The following is a 21,024-nucleotide window of genomic DNA, read 5'->3' as shown; positions in this document are numbered from 1 at the left end:
GTATTCCTCATTTATTTGCCGTTCCCAAGCATAATTTTCAATAATTTATTACCATTTTGAAGGTTTCAAATTTTCTTCATTGTATATTTACGAAATATCTATTTAAAACAAAATAATTTTTAAATAAAGAAAAATATTGTTAACTAATCGAGAAATATACGAAATTTATAGACAATAATTTAGAAATGAAAAAAAAAGACAAAGAACAAACAATAAATAAAAAAAAAAATTGTCATAAGGAAATTTTTTTTTTATGTTGGTTTTTGTTCCTCTGTTGTTTTCCTAAAGTGAATGTCAAGTCAAGTGGGAACAATAAAATGAGAAATTTTTCTTTTATAAAATATTTTCCATTTTTTTTTTCTCTTTTTTCCTTTATGATGATATATTTTTATTGTTTTGCAATAAAAAAAAAAATATTGTAAAGAAAAACACTTCTGGAAAAATGCCAGAGAACAAAAATTGAAAATTTTTACCAATAGATAATATTGTAATTGGTTATCCTTTTATTTTCTTATTATTGTTATTATTATCATTATTATGATTTTTTTTTTAAACTGAATGTTATTTAGTGAGAATTTTTTGCCTTTTGTTGTATTAAATAGGGGCCCTGTATACAATATAAAGATTTTGTATATAATATGAAAACAATTAGAATGATTTAATTTGCAATTAAGTTTGCAATCGTGTTTAATAGGTGTTTTTTTTTTAAATTTTTTATTCTTACATTAAAAATATAAAGAAGAAGAAAAACTGATCCTTTTATATTTTTTTTATTGTATTTATAAATGGATTAGCGATTAAATTGACTTGAAAACAAAACAATTTTTGTTTTTAAATTTTTTAAAGGATGCTACTGGTTTCTTATTAAGTGGGAACGATTACATTTTAAACCCATCCCTACATTTCAAAATATTTCATAGTAATTCACAAAACCATCTAATATTTATTTTAAAAATCAATTTTATCCTTATCTATTCAATAAATTATTGACGAAAGATTTTATTTTAATTATAATATCATATTTAGTTAAAAATCTTATTCTCTTTATTTGAAATAAGCCCCCAATTATTATATTGTAAAATGTTAGGGTTCATTATATTGTGATGTTGCTCTTTTCTTTCTAATAATTACACTTTATTATTAATTGTATACATAGATTGCATACTTTATATTAATTTATTGTATTAAAATCACTTTATACTGCATTATAAAAATTTTGTCTACTTATGTGAATTTTTTTTTATATTCTATTATTATAAAAATTAATAATGACATTGACATTCTAAAAAAAAACATTCAGAAAAATAAATAGGAAAAAGACTTGAATCTGTTTTTTTTATGTCATATTGAAATTTCTAGTTCATAAGAGTTTCTAAAGAAAAAATAGCTATACTTAAAACTTTTAGATTATAATCTAACGTTATTACTAAAAAAAAAAACTCTGTTATGTTATTTTGTTAAATCACCCCGTAATTATATTTCACTTATACTAAAAAAAAAATAAAAAAATTTGTTTAGAGAAATAATTTCTTTTTCATTTCGGCAGGTGGCCTTATATTAGTTTATAGAAGAAAGACGTCAACATTTTTGATATTTAAATTTGTAGGTTAGTTTTTACTCTTTTAAAAAATAATAATTCTATAAGGAGAACTTTTCCGTTTACAAAATATATTCTTAAATTTTTTGACTACATTTTACTATATCTATTGAGTTTTCCAATAAGAGTGAAGAATTATGAATTCATCTCATCTCGATTGCGGTTACAAAAATAAATTGGATGGATTCAATTTTCGGTAATTATATGCAATATTCTGGGTCTTAATTCACAAATGCTATACATTCAATATTTCTTTTCAAAGCAACAATAGTGTCGGCGTATTCTTTTGGATGAAATTAATGCAAATTTTTACTTTATGGTCTCTACAATTTGTATAGGGCAACAGTTATTAAACAGTCCACAAAAAAATATATTGTAATACCTTTGAATTACAATTTGTCACTGGCCAAAATTTAATGCTAGGCATAAAGTTTTTAATGCGATAAACTGATTATTTCATTAACTGTATGACATTTCACTTTGTTTTGTTGAAACTAAATGTTGACGAAGTCCATACCCTTCAGCTATGTGGTCACAGGAAATGGTTTAATTAGTTATCTACATAGCACTCACTAATAAATTGCAAAGTTTTTGAAATTTTTATACAATTTTTATTTCATATCTAAATAAAGTTTTCCATTCAAATCAACCGACGACATTTTTGATCCAATAAAATAAACAAAAAAAAATTTATGTTTAAAATTATAAAACTTTCTTACTTGACCCAATTTCTTACATATCCTTACAAAAAATTTCTGGGTTTTCTTTTTATAATCTTGTAAAAAAAATATACTATATTTAATGTTCATCCTATATTAAATGATTTTTTTTTTCCTCTTTAGTCATTTAAATTTTTAAGTTCATATCATAAGATCCTACAAATACCATTATCGCCTGTTAAGGAACCATAACCATTAAGAAATTAATTAAGAAAAATAAAAAGTCAAAAAAAAAAATTTTCTTTTTTGTTTTACAAAAATTTACTAAAGAAATATTGCATACATAAAAAGTTTTTTTTTTTTTTTTAAATGTTTGTAAAAATATTTTAGAGGAAGTTTTTACATAATTTACCAAACAATTTAATTTTTTACAAAAACAAAACTTGGAGGATATAATTTTTTACAAAATGACATGAAATATATTTAATGTTAAAAAACACAACATTTCTGTAGCAGTAAATTGTACAATTTTGTATAAGTACGTAAAATGTGAAATAAAATTTTTATAACATAAGTTGTAAATACCTAAGCATCCTCTATACAAATTAAACAACAACCCAACCGTATATTTATTTTAAAGAACATGTTTTCATGTTAAGAACGCAATCTGCAATCATAATGAAACGATTATAATACAGAAATACCAGTATTTCCTGTCAATGGCAATCCAATTTCAGTTGATCATCTAGTATAAACTAAAAGAAAAACAAATAATTTTGTAAAAATATTGGGTCCATCATATACCAATTAAAAACGAATAATAAGCTATGACATTGTAAATTATTCTTGTTTCTTTCAAAATTATGATTTCGTTTAATAAAATTTTTCAGCTAGATTATTCCATTCAACATAATATTTACTAATTAATCTATACAAAATTTTTAGCCAAAGAACAAATATAAATTTTGCATATCTTTAGGCAAAATATCGTATAGTATACGTCATCTAAGTTTCTTAAAGTTTAAATTTATACTGTAAATTGTTATCTCTACCATCCTAGTTATAAAAAGTTCTCTTCTTTTTTTTATTTTTTTTTTTGGTTTTTTATTGAATACAAATTTATTTTTCCCTTTTGTTATTTATTTAATGTGGTTTTAAATTTTTAATACTCTTGTTATCCAATTTTAATTAATAGGCTAGAAATTTAAATTTCCATACAATTTTTTTGATTTCTGTGGTTTAAGGATTACTCAAAGCTATCACAAATTGAGATGCATTAAAACATTAAAATATTCTTGTTATTTTTTTTTGTTTCGATTTTTGTTTAATAAATAAAAATTTGATTAGAGCTTGGACTGTAATATTAACTTGATTAACTAAGTATCCTTAATTTATTTAGAAAGTCAAATTGTATATGAAAAACCTTTAATTTTTTGATTTTATTTTTTTTTAACAAATTTAATTTCCCAAATGACAATTGGTTTTTCGGTTAGTGTTTTATAAAAAGATTGTATATATGTTTAAACATGTATATTTAGAGTAGGAGTTTTCCCATTGATAAAAAAATTTGTTGGTTTTTTGTTGAAAAAAATAAATTGTAAGAAGTGGTGTAATTTTTAATATATATACAACAATTAAATATTTTTTAAAATATGAAGTTAATTAGTTTAAAATAAAGTACTTTGGGGCCATTGAAATCCCTTGTCGACTAGCAGGAAAATTCTACAAGATTTATTTCAGAAGAATACCTCATATGATTCCAGAATTGAATATGAATTTATGTTTTGTTGCCGTAACTCTCTTTCTCTCCCCCTCGACATTTCTCTGTGTAAAATATAAAATAATTTGTGGAAGCATGAATTATACTAATTAGATAGCTACTTATAAACATATGGCCTTTATTATAAAGAATTAATTTTATTTTAATTTTTTTTTTTAGGAATATGAGAGACAATTTCAGCAATTACGTAATATATTATCACCAAGTACACCATATCCACCATATGCTCCATATGATCCATTACGTTTAGGTAAAATAACACCATGTACACCAACATCACAAATGCGTGTTGAAAAATGGGCACAGGTGAGTTAATATAAAAATGTGTTATATAAATTAATATACTCGTAACAAGCACGTAAATAATAAAATAATTTAATGTTATATTAAGTTGTAGAAATAAATAAGAAATAAGGCAGCGATAATTTTACATTTAATAAATTTAAACATTAAAATTTTCAGAAACTATTGCCCATTTTCTATTAAATCACATTACTTTTGAATTTGAACTGTTTTTATTTTAAGATAATATGAAATTTTTAATAGAAAATTTCCAAGTAACTAATTATACATAATAATGGGTTTCCATTCTTTTATATTTTACTTTAAATGTTTAACAAAATTTAACTTAATAATTTAAACAAACACTTATTTGCTATACAAAATATTAAATACTTTCTTTAAACAAAAACTTAAGGCCTCAGTATACTTAATCAGATACTAATGTATATAAATGTTCATCCTTTCTGCATAATATTCAAGTCCAAGGTGTAAGAACAATAAATATATAATATTACTTCTTGTATATTCATATACAATAATTATTATTCTTTCCATAATCCTTTTACAAAACGGAGCTAAAAATAAATTAAAATATGAAAAAAAAATCTCTATTTTAGACCCTACCCTTCCTTTTTTTGTTTTTATATAAACAGCATGAAATCCCTACAAAATTTATTATAACTCATAATACACTAAAATAATATTATAATGCGTAAACAATATGTATAAGTTATATTGTATATTGTATTCTTCCTTATATAATAAAATTATGAATTTTGAATTGGGGAATTCCTTTTTGATATAATATACACACAACAAGAAATTAACACACCTTTATGATGACTTTTATATGCGTTTAATAATATAGGAAAAACAACAAAACTGTAATAAAAACAAGATTTTATAAAAACAAAATCATCTTTATATAAAATTTCATTAAAAATTTAATCATTTTAAGAAGAAATATGTATATATATATATGTATACAATACACACAATGTAATTTAAGAAATAGCAAGTCCTTTCTTCTTTAACCCAAAACACGAAAAGAACAAAAAATTAAGAAAAAACGGTAGGATCCTGTTTAGATTTTTAATTTTTATGTCTCTATTAATTTTGATAATCTCATCTTTGAAATACCCTATTATATATGTATATTTTATATATTTATATTTAAATTGTTATAAAGGAAACTTGATGTAGATCTATTTATATTTTTGAATATTTATAATTACCGACAACCGGTTTAAATATAACACTAATCCAATTTTAATTATAATTTTTCTTTTTAAATATTTTTTTACATGCTTGTATAATTCTTGGAAATTTCTATTAATAATTAATAATTTTTTTTTTGTAATTCAATAGGAAAGAGATGAAATGTTTAAAAGATCATTGGGTCAACTAAAAACAGATATAATGCGTGCAAATGCTCTTGTACAAGAGGCAAATTTCTTAGCTGAAGAAATGGAAAAGAAAACCAAATTTAGTGTTACTTTACAAATACCACCGGCTAATTTGAGTCCAAATAGAAGGGTAAGTCAATAAAATAATTTGTTGAAAATTGAAATTTGTTTTGAAATGAAGAAAAAATTTTCGGTTCATTGTTTTTAAAGTAAATCGCCTGAATTTGTTAAATGATTTATGAAAAATTTAATTTTCATACTTTCATTTTATACCAAAATTTTAATTTAATTAAATTTTCCATTATTCTTAAAGAATGTACTGCTAATATATTCTACTCATTTAAAACTAAATTTTTTTCCAAATCAATTTTTTGCATGAAATTTAATTTCTTTTAATACCTTGCTTCTGTTTGACACTTCTATATTTTAGTCTCCTTCCGCACTATTCACATTATTAATTACATAAATCAATTTTTTTAATTTTTTTCTCTTTCTCTCTCATTTTTACTAAGTCATTTATATTTACTTTTATAACACATTTTGAGAAAGTATGAAACATGTGTTAAAAGTACAATGACACAAATTGTCATGACCTCCTCAATTTCTTTACTCCAAACTCATCAATTTCGCTTTTATATGTACCCATATACTTATTATTTAAATTTTTTATTAATTTTAGCGTGGAGCATTTGTTAGTGAACCAGCAATTCTAGTCAAACGTATTAATTCAGGAAGTCAAATTTGGACAATGGAAAAATTAGAAAATAAATTAATTGATATGAGAGAAATGTATCAGGAACATAAAGAAGGTGTTTTGGTAAGTTGAAAAAAAAAATGCAAAAATTTTTTTTTTGTAAGATTCAAAAAATTGGAAAATTAATTAAAAATATCTATATTAAAAACAAAAGAAGCAAATTCTTGTTTTGAATCCAATTCGTTTTTAATATTATTGCAATTTAATTTTTTATAATAATTCCTAGCCAATAATTGAACCGGAAATTGATGATGATGACGATGAGGTAATTTTTCATTTCTTTGTATTTGACTTAGAACACAAGGTTCCCTTCAATTTTCTTGATTTTTCTGAATTTTATTGATTTTTTTTTTGTTTGTTTCTATTTTCGAAATTATTTTCCAATTTATAATTTTGCCTTGTGGTATTTTTTTTAAATATGTATTTTAATAATTTTTTTATTTTTTCCGAAATTTTTTTTGTTAAATAATTCTATATTATATCATAATATTAATGATTTTGCACTTTTATATTTATAAAATATTTACAAAAAAAAAAAATATTTCCCACTTATTTATATTAAAATTTTAAGTATTTGAAAGAGAAAATCAATAAATTTTTTGTACTTTTTTTTAATTTTATGATGATTTTTCAAAAAAAAAAGAAAATTTTAAAATATGTTAAGATTGAATATTATTCTGTCGGTTCCAAGAGGAAATATAAATATTTAAATAATTATATCCTTCAGTTTTTCGTATCTGGTGTAATATTTAATTTAATTTTAAATTGATAAATATTATTGCCCAAAATGGTTATGGAACGCAAACTATTATAATATTGCAAGTTGAACCCATATTATAATGTACCGGAACTAATTTTTCTCTATTTTTTTAAATTTACAATAAATGAAATATACCAACTTCATTCTTTCTATTCATTCTCTCTGTCAAAATTACATCAAATAAGTAATAATATTATCAATATCAAACTTTGTTAAATGTCGGAAAAAAAATATGCTACTGTTTTTCTCAATCTACTACTCTCACTAATTAATCCGCTCTCACTAATTAATTTAAATTAGTCCACTATCATTTCTCAAAGAAATATTTCAATAAAATATTAAAAATTTTACATTTTACATTTTGCATTGTTCAATTCGCAAATACAAACCACATAAGTTAATTTGATTTTAACGTTATCACATACCACAATAAAAATTATAATTATAACAAATATATAACAAACTTTAACTGGCTATATATACTCGTAATATACATATGAATGTATGTATTTTATATACATAAATATTTCTTTAATTTAAATTGATTTTGTATTTTTGTTATACTATTTCGTTATTCATATTTGCCTATGCAGTAAAAATATTCATTTTGAATAAAATTTTACTACAACGATAACTATGACCCTCACAATAAAATTAATTTTAAATAAAAATGAAACCAATAAAAGGAACATTTAATTAAAAAACAAATAATTTATTAAATAATATTTATATACCACCTAAAATATATATGTATGTATTTGAATATAATATTGCTTTAATATTGCAATAAAAATTATAAATGTATGTATATGGTTAATTATACTCGTACTATCAGTGCTGCCGGTTCGTTCAGCCTATTCATTCTTATATAATTTCAGAACTTGAAACTTATCAATCTTCGTTTGGAATGGGAAAAAAATCTCATTCCACTATTATTATTCAACTTTTTAATTCTTACATAATTATAAATTATTTACGTTCCCGTAAAAAGAAATAAAAGGAACCTCATTTTAATTGAAAATTTAAAATTTTCTATGAATGTCAATGCCATAATTTTTATATAAACATTATTTTAAAAAAAAACTCTTTATAATAATGACAGACTACAATTACGAGCTATAAAAATGAGTTTATATAAGAAAATAAAAAAATAACAAGAAAAAAGCAATTTAATTTTCTTTTATTCTGAAAATGATTGATATTTCAATTCATAGTGAATTTCTTTATGAATACTTTTCAATAAAAAAATAAAAATAATTTTTTTTTATGACTGCTTGCGTAATTTTATTACACTACGACAAAACAAATTTATATACAGCATGCACACACGTTTATTTATATATTATATTGGTCAATTTTTCAAAAATAAATTAAATACAAATTAATTTTCAATATGAAAATATTTTTTAGTTAACAGAATTAAACAATTTAATTAAGAGAAAAAATTAACAATTGTAACTATCAATTAGTAAAATGGCAATTAAAAAATATTCTCTAAAAATTTTACTTCATCATAAATGTTAGGTTTTGTTGAATGAAAATTACAACAATTCAAAAAATTTAAATAAATGGTATTCTTCATTGTAAAAACGCGCAATGAAATCCTTCAATTCAAATGACATACAAAATTTGGCGAATCCTACTACATAACTGTAACATATTTTCCAAACATAAAAATTAAGTCAAAACATAATTGAAATACACTATAATTTTTGGAAAAATTCAAAATTCTAGTGTATTATATTAGAAAAATTCATCTTGAAACATTCTAAATTGCATTACATTGATGGTTTATACAAAATTATCGCAATGTTTTTATAAATTTGTTCATATTATTTTAAAAATTTTATGTGATTATTATATAATATGAATATTATTATATCATACATGACGTATGATCTATGCATTATGTTCGAAATATAAAAAATAGTGAGAATTAAGATACAAGTATACAAATAAAATAAATATATGCATAATAAAATATAAAATGAAATTAAAATATTTTCGAAATTCTTTTTTAAAGTTTTGAGTTTTAAAAACAATATAATGTATGATATACTGCCGCATATATTCACATACAATATCACACACAATACATATTTACTTATCACAATTTATTTTCAAAAATTTTAAATCATAAATATAGAATATAACAATGGTTTACATTGAGCCAAGAATGCTTTTTGTTATAACCTTTTAAATCTATTGTTATATTACATAACTTACAAAAAATATTTTATCGCGTCTGCATAAAATATTTCACTAAAAATTTATTACTAGGATTTTGGTATTATTTTTATAGCCATCATGTACAATATATAAGTATGTAAATCATATATGTAATGTACAAGTATCTTTGTTATAATTTTTGTTCTTTTGTTTGTTTTATTTTTTTTTTTTTTGCTCGGTAGTTACAAAAAAGTAGTTTTCATTTTATTGCTTTATTTTATATTTATATAAAAGGTAGATAAATGAATAGGTTAACTTTACGAGGATATAATTTTATAACATGAGAAACTTTAAATAAAATAAAATTACAATGAATGTTAACGTTCATTCAATTTTCAAGCTTTAATTCAATTGTATTTATTGAGATGGTAAATACATTAAAAACAATTTGATGTGTCAGTTACTCTTAATTGTATAATAATTTTTGAGTAAAGATGAAAACTTTAATCGTTTTTAACTTGTTTAACATGAAAATAATTGAGTTCTATGTGCGAAATTAAATAACTTACATACTTTTAGGATTATAAATTTTATGACAAAAACGCTAATTTACACCGAAAAATAACCTATAAATCTAAATATTAAAGATTGTATGTTTTCTTCCAATACAAAGATGTGAATCCCTCTACCGGCATAAACTGACGAAATTGAGAGTTTTATACATTTATATATAGTTATTTGACCATAAATGAAACATTATGACATATGACAGTTTTAAAAAATAGAAATATTTAAAAGTTTCACTCAATTAAGTTAATTATGATTATTATTTGGTTAATTAATTCTTTGTATAGATTTTTTATTTTATACAAATATAAATCAAATTTATGTATACTAAAATAAAATATTTTTCTTCTATTATATAATATAGGATCCTGAAAAAGAGAAAACATTGGACCCATTTTATGAATCACAAGAAAATCATAATTTAATTGGTGTTGCTAACATATTCTTAGAAGTTTTATTTCATGATGTTAAATTGGATTATCATACACCAATTATAAGTCAACAGGGTGAAGTTGCTGGTCGACTCCAAATTGAAATTTCACGTACTGCTGGTCAATTACCTCAAGATAGAATGTGTGAATCAGCTTCAACAAATAGCTCAGATGATTCAAGAGATGATGATTACGTGAATGATCCAAGTCAAAATCAAATAACATGTCGAGTAACAATTAAACAAGCTTCTGGTTTACCATTATCATTATCAAATTATGTATTTTGTAAATATACATTTTGGGGACATCAAGAATGTGTTGTACCAGTTACGAATGCAGAAGTTCCAAATCTTGATCAAAATAGAACATTCAATTTTGAGCATACCAAAGATTATACAGTATCAATTAGTGAAGAATTTTTAGAGCATTGTGCAGAAGGTGCTTTATCAATTGAAGTATGGGGACATAGATCGGCTGGTTTTTCAAAAACAAAAGGTTGGGATGTTGAACAACAACAAGCAAAAGCTAGAAGTTTAATTGATCGATGGGCTGAACTATCAAGAAAAATTGAACTTTGGGTAGAAATTCATGAATTAAATGATAATGGTGAATATGCTCCTGTTGAAGTAACAAATCGTACTGATGTTTTAACTGGTGGAATATATCAATTGAGACAAGGACAACAGCGGCGTATTCATGTTCGTGTAAAACCTGTACAAAATTCTGGAACATTACCAATTATTGTTAATTCAATAATAAATATTGCTGTTGGTAGTGTTTCAGTTCGTTCAAGATTACAGAAACCATTAGATTCATATCAAGAAGAAGATTTAGCAGTTCTAAGGGATAAATGGAGTGAAGCATTAGTTAAACGCCGTCAATATTTAGATCAACAAATACAAAAAGTAATTAATAAGGAAGAAAAAACTGAAGAAGAAAAAGAACGTGAATTAAGTTTAGTTCACCAATGGGTATCATTAACTGAAGAACGCAATGCTGTATATGTACCAGCAACAGGTTCTGGTATACCTGGTGCACCAGCATCATGGGATCCACCACAAGGAATGGAACCACATGTTCCTGTTTTATTTTTAGATTTAAATGCTGATGATCTCTCAGCTCAAAATACAAATGATGATTTCTCTGTTGCTGGTTTAAATTCAATTTTGCCAAAAGAACATGGAAATAAATTTTATACATTACATATATTACAACATTTAGATAAAGATGTATGTGCTATTGCTAGTTGGGATTCTTCAATGCATGATAATTTAGCATTAAATCGTGTTACTGAAGCAACTGAAAGAGTTTATTTAATATTGAAAACAACTGTTAGATTATCGCATCCTGCCACAATGGATTTGGTATTACGTAAACGTTTAAGTTTAAATATATATAAACGACAAAGTATTACCGAACGTTTAAAGAAATTTCGTCTTGTACGTACTGAAAATGCTATTTATCAAACTGGTGTTAGATATGAAGTTGTTTCAAATATACCAAAAGCATCTGAAGAATTAGAAGATCGTGAATCATTAGCACAATTAGCAGCAAGCGGTGATGAATGTTCAGCAAGTGATGGTGAAACCTATATTGGTAAATTAATAATATAATATATTTTAGTAACAATATACATAACTAATATTCTTTATTTTTTAGAAAAATATACAAAAGGTGTATCAGCAGTTGAAAGTATATTAACATTGGATCGTTTACGTCAAAGTGTTGCCATTAAAGAATTAGAACAAACTCAAGGTCAACCATTATCAATTTCAATGAGGAAAACAGTCAGTGTACCAAATTTCTCACAAGTAAGTGAATATTTTCTAATAATAAATGCTGCTATTTTACGTCTTTTACTTTTACAAGAAATGTATTTTCTTAAATTTTTGAATTAAAAAAGGATTGTAAATTCCAAATACATATATTAATTATAAAATTTATAAACTTTTTTTTAGTAATTAATATTTTTTACTATAATCTTATTAACTACTAAGAAAAATTTTTTTTATATATAAACTCACAAGCTTTCTTGTTTCGTCTTTCTTTTTTTTTTTTTTTTTAATATAAATATATATAAAAAAATCTCTGTGTGCTTGCACTCTATTTGCAAAAATTTCACAAATTTTATTACTAACCATTAAAAAAAAATTAAATCTAAAAAAAAAAACTCTGAATAAAAAACGCACTGAAACTTAACACAAAATAAAAGGCGGTTAAAGATACAACCAGCACTAATAGTGTAAGTAATTTCAAAATAAAAGTTGAAAAAACAATTATAAAAAAAAAATTATTTTTTGTGATTTTGTGATTATAAATTCAAATTGCATAGCATTTTTTTTCTTAAGTTCAATATTCTTATTTTCTTTTTAAATATATTTTCTTTTTATTTGAATTCAAATGAATGTGTTAATTTTCTTTAACTTTTCTCAGAATAAAATCATCATATTCATTCATATCAAATACATAATATCATTTATAGAAAGTTCATTTAAAAAATACCATATTTTGATAATTTTTCTTTTATTAATGGAATTCATAACTGAAATCAACTGGAAATTAAACAATTATAATTATATTTAATTTAAATTAAATATAATATCACAAAATAACCTTGAAATCTCATTTTATAAGGGAATAATATGAAAAATTTATTAAAAATTAACTAAATAATTTTCTGAAATGTTTCAAGTAATTATTTTTGTGAAATAGGAATTTTACATATTTTAAGACACTACTCGGTTTAAGTGTTAAGTTAATAAATTAGTTAAAAAATATTTTCTATAAAATTTTCACTTTATTAGCATGCATCATCCATTGTAAATCCAAATCAAATATTCTACTTAATAAATGTTTTTTAAAATTGACTTTGAAATCATATAAAATATTACTAAAATATTATATAAATTGTAGAAATTAGTATTGATAACATTATAATTTTCCTTTATAAAAATTACTGTCATACTTGGGAAAAAAATTTGATTACTAAAATTAAAAACTATTTATTGATTTAGTCATTAATTGTAAATAAAATATAATTCCCGTATTTACTTTGATTAAAAACAAGATTATTTAAAAACCCCCATTTTCATTTTTTTGCCAACCCCATCAAAAAAAATATATTATTAAGAATTCCATTGAAATTTTGTATACATTTTTGTGTAGTTTTAAAAATTGATTTTTTTAGATTGTTAATCGCTTTTCATATCATATTATTTTATTTTTAATTTCCTTTAACAAATTCTTTTTTATTTGTAGAAGTAAAAATATACTTACATAGTTGTGCATAATATTATGTTCGCTAATTTATTTAAATTTAAATTTTTGTATTTTTCAATTTTTTCTAATTAATATTTTTAATTCTTATTAATATTTTTGTTTAAACAGATAATGAGATTTGATGCTTCCATGGAATCATTACTTACTGTTGGAAGATCTGAATCATTTGCCGATTTAAATAATTCAGAATTCAATTTGAGTCGATCCATTATTGGTCCACAATTTTTGAATCAAGCTAGTAAGTGCATTCATATGGTTATTTATATATATGAATACATATATTTAAACAATTATTTTATAAATCAATGAATGTAAATTAAATAATAATGAAGGTGATATAAATTTATTTTTTAAATTTGTGCAAATTAAATTCATATTTCAATCATTTAAGTATATAGAATTTTAATATAAGTAATTTATGCAAAATTTAAATCTACTATACACAAATTTAATTAAAAATAATTTGTTTCATAATATTTTAGGTCAATCTAGCGGTAGAACACGTCACAGTTTTGCCGGTAAAGGTGCAAATGATGAATCACCAGTTGGAAAATCATTTGGAATCGGTATGTTTTTCCTTTTTGGAATTGCTTTATAATGTCAAAGCAAAAAGAATTTACATTTTCCACCTATTCGCTTTTAATTTTTTTTCTCTCTTCAAAATAATTTTCAATCAAAATTCATTGTACTCGTACATCGTTGATAAAGCATATATATACAAACATATATATATGTATAATATTGTATAAATATATATTTTGTTAGGAGTTTCAGAAGATTAGCAAAATTTAGTTCAAAAAAAAAAAAAAAATAAAAGATTAATATTGAAAATTTCTAAAAAAAAATAATTCAGTATAATCATATATAGACTTCGGGTTTTGATGTAATTGTCTTCATAGCTTTTCAGCGAAATTTAAATGTGTGCTCTGTTTTTTTTCTTATATACCTAAATATTATATAAATAACTTATAAAATTTTCAAAAAAAATTTTAAATTGATTACTATTTCATATAAATTTTTTAAATTTGCAATTTTATAATTATATTGTAAATGTATTTTCTATAAATGTAATTTATTTTTACTTGTATATAAAAGAATTGTGTATAAAAAATTTTTTTCTTGTCTTAAAAAAAAAAGTTATTCCATTTCGCGAAAGCTTATTTTTATTTTTTTAATAACGCATATTTTTATATATGTGTTTAAGATTTATATTTGTTTTTATTAAATTTCTTTAAGCAAAATTTAAATTCAAAATTTAATATTAATAGCGAAATCATTTCTATATTCAAAAAATATGAATTGAATTGAATTTTTATAAAAAGCTTTTTTATAGAAAATTACTATATTTTAAAAACCTCAAATTGCATTGCATAAATGAATTTCTTAAATTTTCAACATTTTCTAAAATTTCTATAATATTTAATATTATCTTCAAAAAGCTCTATACCAAATTAATTTCTGCAATTTTTTATAACACTTTAATAAATTGAAAAAAGAAACATAGTTTAATTTTTTTTTGTAAATTGACAGAATGTTAATTATAGTTTTAATTACCTAAATATTATTTATTTAATTAAAATTTAAAATAATTAATTTTTATTGAATTAATTAATTCCTTCTTAAGAACAATATTTATAGACTTCCCAACCCCTAATTCTTCCATAACCAAAACAAAAAATTTAAAATTAGTTGCCCTCTGAAATTAGTTACCCTTTTAAAAATTATAATTTACCCTTAAAACAATTCAATAAATTTCCATGAGATTTAAAATTAAAAATTTTAGAACTAGTTTACATTATAGCAAGTTTAATTTTAGTATAAAAATAAATTCATTCTGTAAAATCATAGTAGTTTCTTGTCTTTGGAGATATGTTTTTTTTTTAGAAATAAAAATATAATTATTTCAATTGTATATTCATTTTTACAAAATTTTCTAATTACTTTGTAGGATTTTAGTATAGTTTATGAAATTAAATTGGTAATTTATTAATGAAATCGAAATTTAATAGAGAGATAATAGTTGAAGAAATTAATTTTTAGAATTAAAAAACAAATATATTTCTTTAATTCATTTAGAGTATCTCCAAAGATTATCTATTATTATTTTTATTTTTAAAATTTAACATTAAAAAATAAAAGCAATTCTAATAATGTTATTAACACAATTGTAATAATTATAATTTCCTATTTATTATTTTAAAGAACAAATTTTATTACGCATCAAATATTATGAATTCGCCATTTTAAAAATTTAAAATAATTATATTTATTATTTTCAAAATACTCGTAATTTGATTTGTTTAGGCTACATTGCAAATTTTTTTTTTTTATGAATTTCATGTGATCAACAATAAATTGCTTCTACAATTTTAAATTTTCAAATTATTTAAATCATATTTGAAGTAAATTATAAATTATTTTTCAATATGAGTGATTTTAAAATTTCTGGTCATTTGATTATTTCAATAATTTACAAAGCTGATGATTAGATTTCATTTTTATTTTAAAATAATTTGCAAAATTATTAATAATTCAAATAATTATTATTTTAATTCATATACATGTATGTTAAAACAAAAGAAAATGGCTATTTTCATTAAAATTAAAAGTGTTAATAACATTATAATTCAATTTTTTTTATTCAAATTGAAAACATTGCATTTAATAATCATTTTTACCATCCCCTTTTCTTTGGTTTTTCTCTTAATTTTTCGAAAATTTAAAAATTATCATATTACTTTAAAATCACATAGTAAATCTAATTTATTTTTCTTTTTCCAAACATTTTTTCAACATAAAATTTTCATTCAATCTCAAATTTTTTATAAAAAAAAATAAAAAAAAAAAAATAATAATTTACTTTAAAAAAAAAAAAATAAAAATTTAATTTTTATTACCTTAAATAATTTTTTAATTCACCTCCAACCACCACATAATTCACATCTACTGTGTTATTTTGAATTAAAAATGCGCGTGTCAAGGCTCTATACTGTCAGGTAAAAATCAAATTCAACAAAAAGTAAAAAATAATTATAAATAATAAGAATAATAATTAAAAAAAGAAAAAATTTTAGTTCAAAAGTTTGTTTTTTAATGAACGTTTGTTTTTTTTTTTTTTCAAATTTTGTTAAATTAATTATTTTAAAAACAAAAGGAAGATAATTTTACTTTTAATAACAAGCATTTAATACACTAATTATTGTGATGAAATTTTAAAAAAAAAAAAAATTTGAATTAATATTTCAAAATATTTACTAAAAATAATTAATTGATTTATTTTGTTTATTAATTTTATAATTTAAATATACTTAACATTGCAAATATTTACATTTGAAATATTAAATTTAAACATGATCGTGTGATACAAATGCATTTCTGTCATATTTATTATATAAATATATAAATATTATGTTTAATATTTAAATTATTATAAAATAAACTCTTTTTTTATCGCTAAATTTTATTTTTTTCTCTTTTCCTTTTTTTTTTTTGGTTCCTAAATGTATTTAACTTGTTTTTTTTTTAATTGGCATTAAAATATAACTTTGATTCTAATTTTTCTTTTTAATCTCCTTCTATTTTTCTAAATGTTTGAATTTGTTTAAAACATTATGAATTTATATTTTAAAAATATAAATAAATTATAATAAAATACGTACAACTTATTTAAAAGACAATTATAAAATTATATATTAAATTTCCAATAAAAATGAAATATTTGTTTTTTGAAATATTTGTTTAAATGTTAATCAATAACAACCATGTATGAAACATATACAATACATAAATTTAAAATATGACAAACAAACAAAAAAAATAAATTAAATAAAAGCGAAGAACTTTTGCTGTATAGCTTCCTACATATATATATATAATGTTAATGAAAAGAAAGCCAGCTTTTGCTTCACAATTTCTTTTTTTTTATTAAAAATTTAAATATATACATATTTTAATCCTATATTTTTATGATAAAAATTATTGTTACATAGCTACATAATTGTTAATGTAATAATATAAAATCTATTTATCAAGAATTATAGTCTAAACAAAGGTTTGATTTAAGTTATTAGCTTTATTAGAAGGAAAATATACTTGACACATTATAAAAATTTTCCTTAATTTTGTGTATTGAGATTTAAAAAACTCTTCCAATAGTTTAATTTTTCAATAATCAAGCATTAAATTTAATGCATACGTAAACAAAAATACTTTACTAAATAAATATAAAATGAATTTAAACTCTTCGTTCCAACAATTTTGTAAAAAATAGAATAGAATAATCAACAATAATTGCATTAACTCAAATACTCACATATTACATTGGTAGTATCCAATAAATTTATGTATAAATTTTATCGTTTAATAATTTAATTATAAATGTAAGGGTTAATTTCAAATATCAATATAAATTTGAGTTTTAATTGATTTCATCTTAGATCTATCTACAATAATTAAATAAAGATTAGGAATATTCAAAAAAAAAAATAAATTATATAATCAAACCCTTTGTTTTATTTCACAGAAACTTTTTTCAAGCGCTTTATATATCGCACGCTTACAAGATTCATAAAAAAAAAGTTAAGCTTTTTCTTTATATATTATTATCAATATTTTTACACGTTCCCCACTGCTAATAGAAGCTTTAATTCGTTTCTTTTTGTTTATAAAAATTAAAAATTATATAAATAATATTTACAACTACATTCTTTATATGGAATGTTTAAAATAAGAAATCAATTGTATGATTGTTCACAAATTATTATGAATATTTTTAATTTTTATTTTCAATTGTAATTTAAACCTTATTATACTTTATTTTTAATTATATTTTTTATTGAATGAAATAAAGCAAAGTTCTTCGTTTTAAATTCCACATAAAATTTGAATTAATGTTAATTATGTTGGAATACGTAATAAGAAAACATAGAGGCTTGACTGATTTTACAAAAAAAAAAAAGTTCCTAAATTTTTTTTTCTAATTTGGAGGCTTTTTTTTTCGTTAATTTTTTTCTTTTACTTGTAAACGTTTCCAAAAAGACAAATCAGGTTTTAAAATTACTATTAAATTTAAATAACAAAATTAAATTACAGAAAATAATTTAAAATTTACTATTAATTATATTATATTTTATAAAAGAAAGATAATGTATTATTAAAAATTAAATTATATGAAAATAAAAAAAGAAACCTGATTTGTCGGTGAGTATTATTAAAATAATTAAAAGTTTTGTTAAAAAGCTAGTTTTGGATAGTTTTTTTTTATATTTTAGAATTATAGTATTAGTTTTAGTTAAAAATAGTTCAATGTTAGATATTAAAATAATCTAGATTATTATTACAAGAATGAATTTGCACTTCATTGTTTTTATTTTAATTATTTAATAATTTTATAAAAGCTATGCTATGCAAAACATCATTAAAACCTTAAATTTTTATCAAATCATCAATTCATTATAATTCATTTATACTTACATCAAATAAATTACGCACATTTCAATCATAATAACATTATAAGAAAAATAATCATATTCAATTAAAAATTCACCTTCATCCTTTTTCAAAATATAGAAATTTATAATTTTCTCATTTATACATTGTTACGTTTTATAAATTAAAAAAAAAAGAATTTTAAACTTATAAGTATCTACCACACTTACAAATTAAAATTAGTTTAAGATTTCTTAGGTAAAAATAAAGAAAATATTTAAATAAACTAAATTAATTATGCTTTATAAATAATTTTAAATTGCTGATTATATAAAATCGTGAGCAAAATATTTTATTGTACAATTAAAAAATTTAAGTACATTTCAATATTTTGTTTTTTTCTAACCCTAATTACTCTTCACTAATACCCCTGAAATATGACCAGCGTATTACTTTGTTAATATAGTTATTTCAATCAATCAATTTATATCAACTATTGTAATACATATAATTAAATTTTAATATATTAACGACTATTATTATTAGATTTATATGCATTTTAATATATTATTGCAGTAAAAATATACACACGTTATTCGCGTATAAAAAATATTTATTTATAGGCGTAATTAGTAAACTCTAATCCTACTTATTTATTCATTATACTTTTTAGATTTTTGGAAAAATAAATATTTAGAATTGTTTTAATACATAAAAGAACTACTTTTATGGCAGTTATAGAACATAATTTTTCGAGTGTCATAGCTCATTTGACAATTTTCTTAATTTAGTTATATTAATTTTAATGAATGAGTGCTGTCTGTCTTGTGACTTCTTAGTAAAATGCCCAAATGTATAACTATTTAATAGAAACTCAAGAGTGTTCAAATAAAATATTAAGAATTGAAAAAACCAAATTTAAAACATCAACTAGCATATTCTAGTTTTAAAATTCGATTGTTACAAACTCAATTTTGAAACTTTGCTGAATTCGAATATAGCAACCCGAATACCTATATGACAAATTTAAATCCGATAAGTAAACCGAGAAAAAAAATAATGTCCCGTGCTAAATTCTTCGTATTAAATTTTGATCATTTTTATGACTAATAACAGTGAAAATATTCCGTTAATTGTATATCTTTGAAAAGTTAAGGCATTAAACTTATTTTATAGATATCATTTTGCCCTCGTGTTATTATTTAATATTTTTTTTCATTAAAAAAAAAAAAAACTATATTATAATTTCGGTATTTATATTATAAGTACATGCGTCTTCAAATATAAAAGCTTAATTTAAACAGGATTATTAAAATTAAGAAGACTTTTTATTTTAAAATAAAAATAATTTCCTAAATAATTTGGTAAAACACTTTTCAAAAGCCCATCATCATTTCATTGTACTTTTGTGTATTTATGTACATAATACATATAACCTTAATATAATTCTATGAAATCGTGAAAAGACATTACAACATTAATTTTTATTTTACCAAAAATTTCATTTCCTGGCAATAAGTTTGAAACTATTTTGCACACAAAAAACAAGAATGAAATCCAAGACTTAAATTACACCTAGTAATTAAATATATATTGTTGTTTAAATTTTTTTTTAAATGTTAGAAATTACATATATGAAAATGTATAAATAAATAAATGTTAATATAGTAACATAATTATATAATTTTTTTCACCACTAAGACAGCACCAAAGAAAACACCACTCTACTATTAAAACAGTAGATAAATTTCATGTTTTATATTAAAAAAAAAAAAAAAAAAATATTACAAATATCTTTAAAAATTTAAAAAATAAAAACAAAAAATTTCTGTTTTATTTTCTATGTTTATTTTATTTTTCAATTATTAAATTTTAATTAATTATGTATATTAAAATATACATATATAATTATT

The 21,024-nt window shown here is 21.0% G+C and overlaps 1 protein-coding gene across 20 annotated transcripts in view; it reads left to right on the top strand.

The window, feature by feature from the left end:
- Positions 1–21,024, top strand: part of LOC129610076 (kinesin-like protein KIF13B) — a 231,437-nt gene that overhangs the window by 206,895 nt on the left and 3,518 nt on the right. For 12 of the 20 annotated variants that reach the window (XM_055522414.1, XM_055522413.1, XM_055522407.1 and 9 more), the window contains 10 exons: positions 4,196–4,342; positions 5,687–5,854; positions 6,404–6,541; positions 6,705–6,743; positions 10,339–12,001; positions 12,065–12,216; positions 12,618–12,647; positions 13,793–13,922; positions 14,167–14,250; positions 16,666–16,680. In XM_055522414.1, coding sequence (XP_055378389.1) covers positions 4,196–4,342; positions 5,687–5,854; positions 6,404–6,541; positions 6,705–6,743; positions 10,339–12,001; positions 12,065–12,216; positions 12,618–12,647; positions 13,793–13,922; positions 14,167–14,250; positions 16,666–16,680 — 2,566 coding nt within the window. The remainder of the gene's footprint in view (positions 1–4,195; positions 4,343–5,686; positions 5,855–6,403; positions 6,542–6,704; positions 6,744–10,338; positions 12,002–12,064; positions 12,217–12,617; positions 12,648–13,792; positions 13,923–14,166; positions 14,251–16,665; positions 16,681–21,024) is intronic. The other 8 variants (XM_055522423.1, XM_055522419.1, XM_055522421.1 and 5 more) reach the window with 7 other exon arrangements.

This window comes from Condylostylus longicornis, unplaced genomic scaffold, assembly GCF_029603195.1.
Source record: "Condylostylus longicornis isolate FDR11 unplaced genomic scaffold, ASM2960319v2 ptg000043l, whole genome shotgun sequence".
Classification (NCBI taxonomy): Eukaryota; Metazoa; Arthropoda; class Insecta; order Diptera; family Dolichopodidae; genus Condylostylus; species Condylostylus longicornis.
The sequence above is the reverse complement of the archived record's forward strand: the minus strand, read 5'-3'. Positions and strand labels throughout refer to the sequence as shown.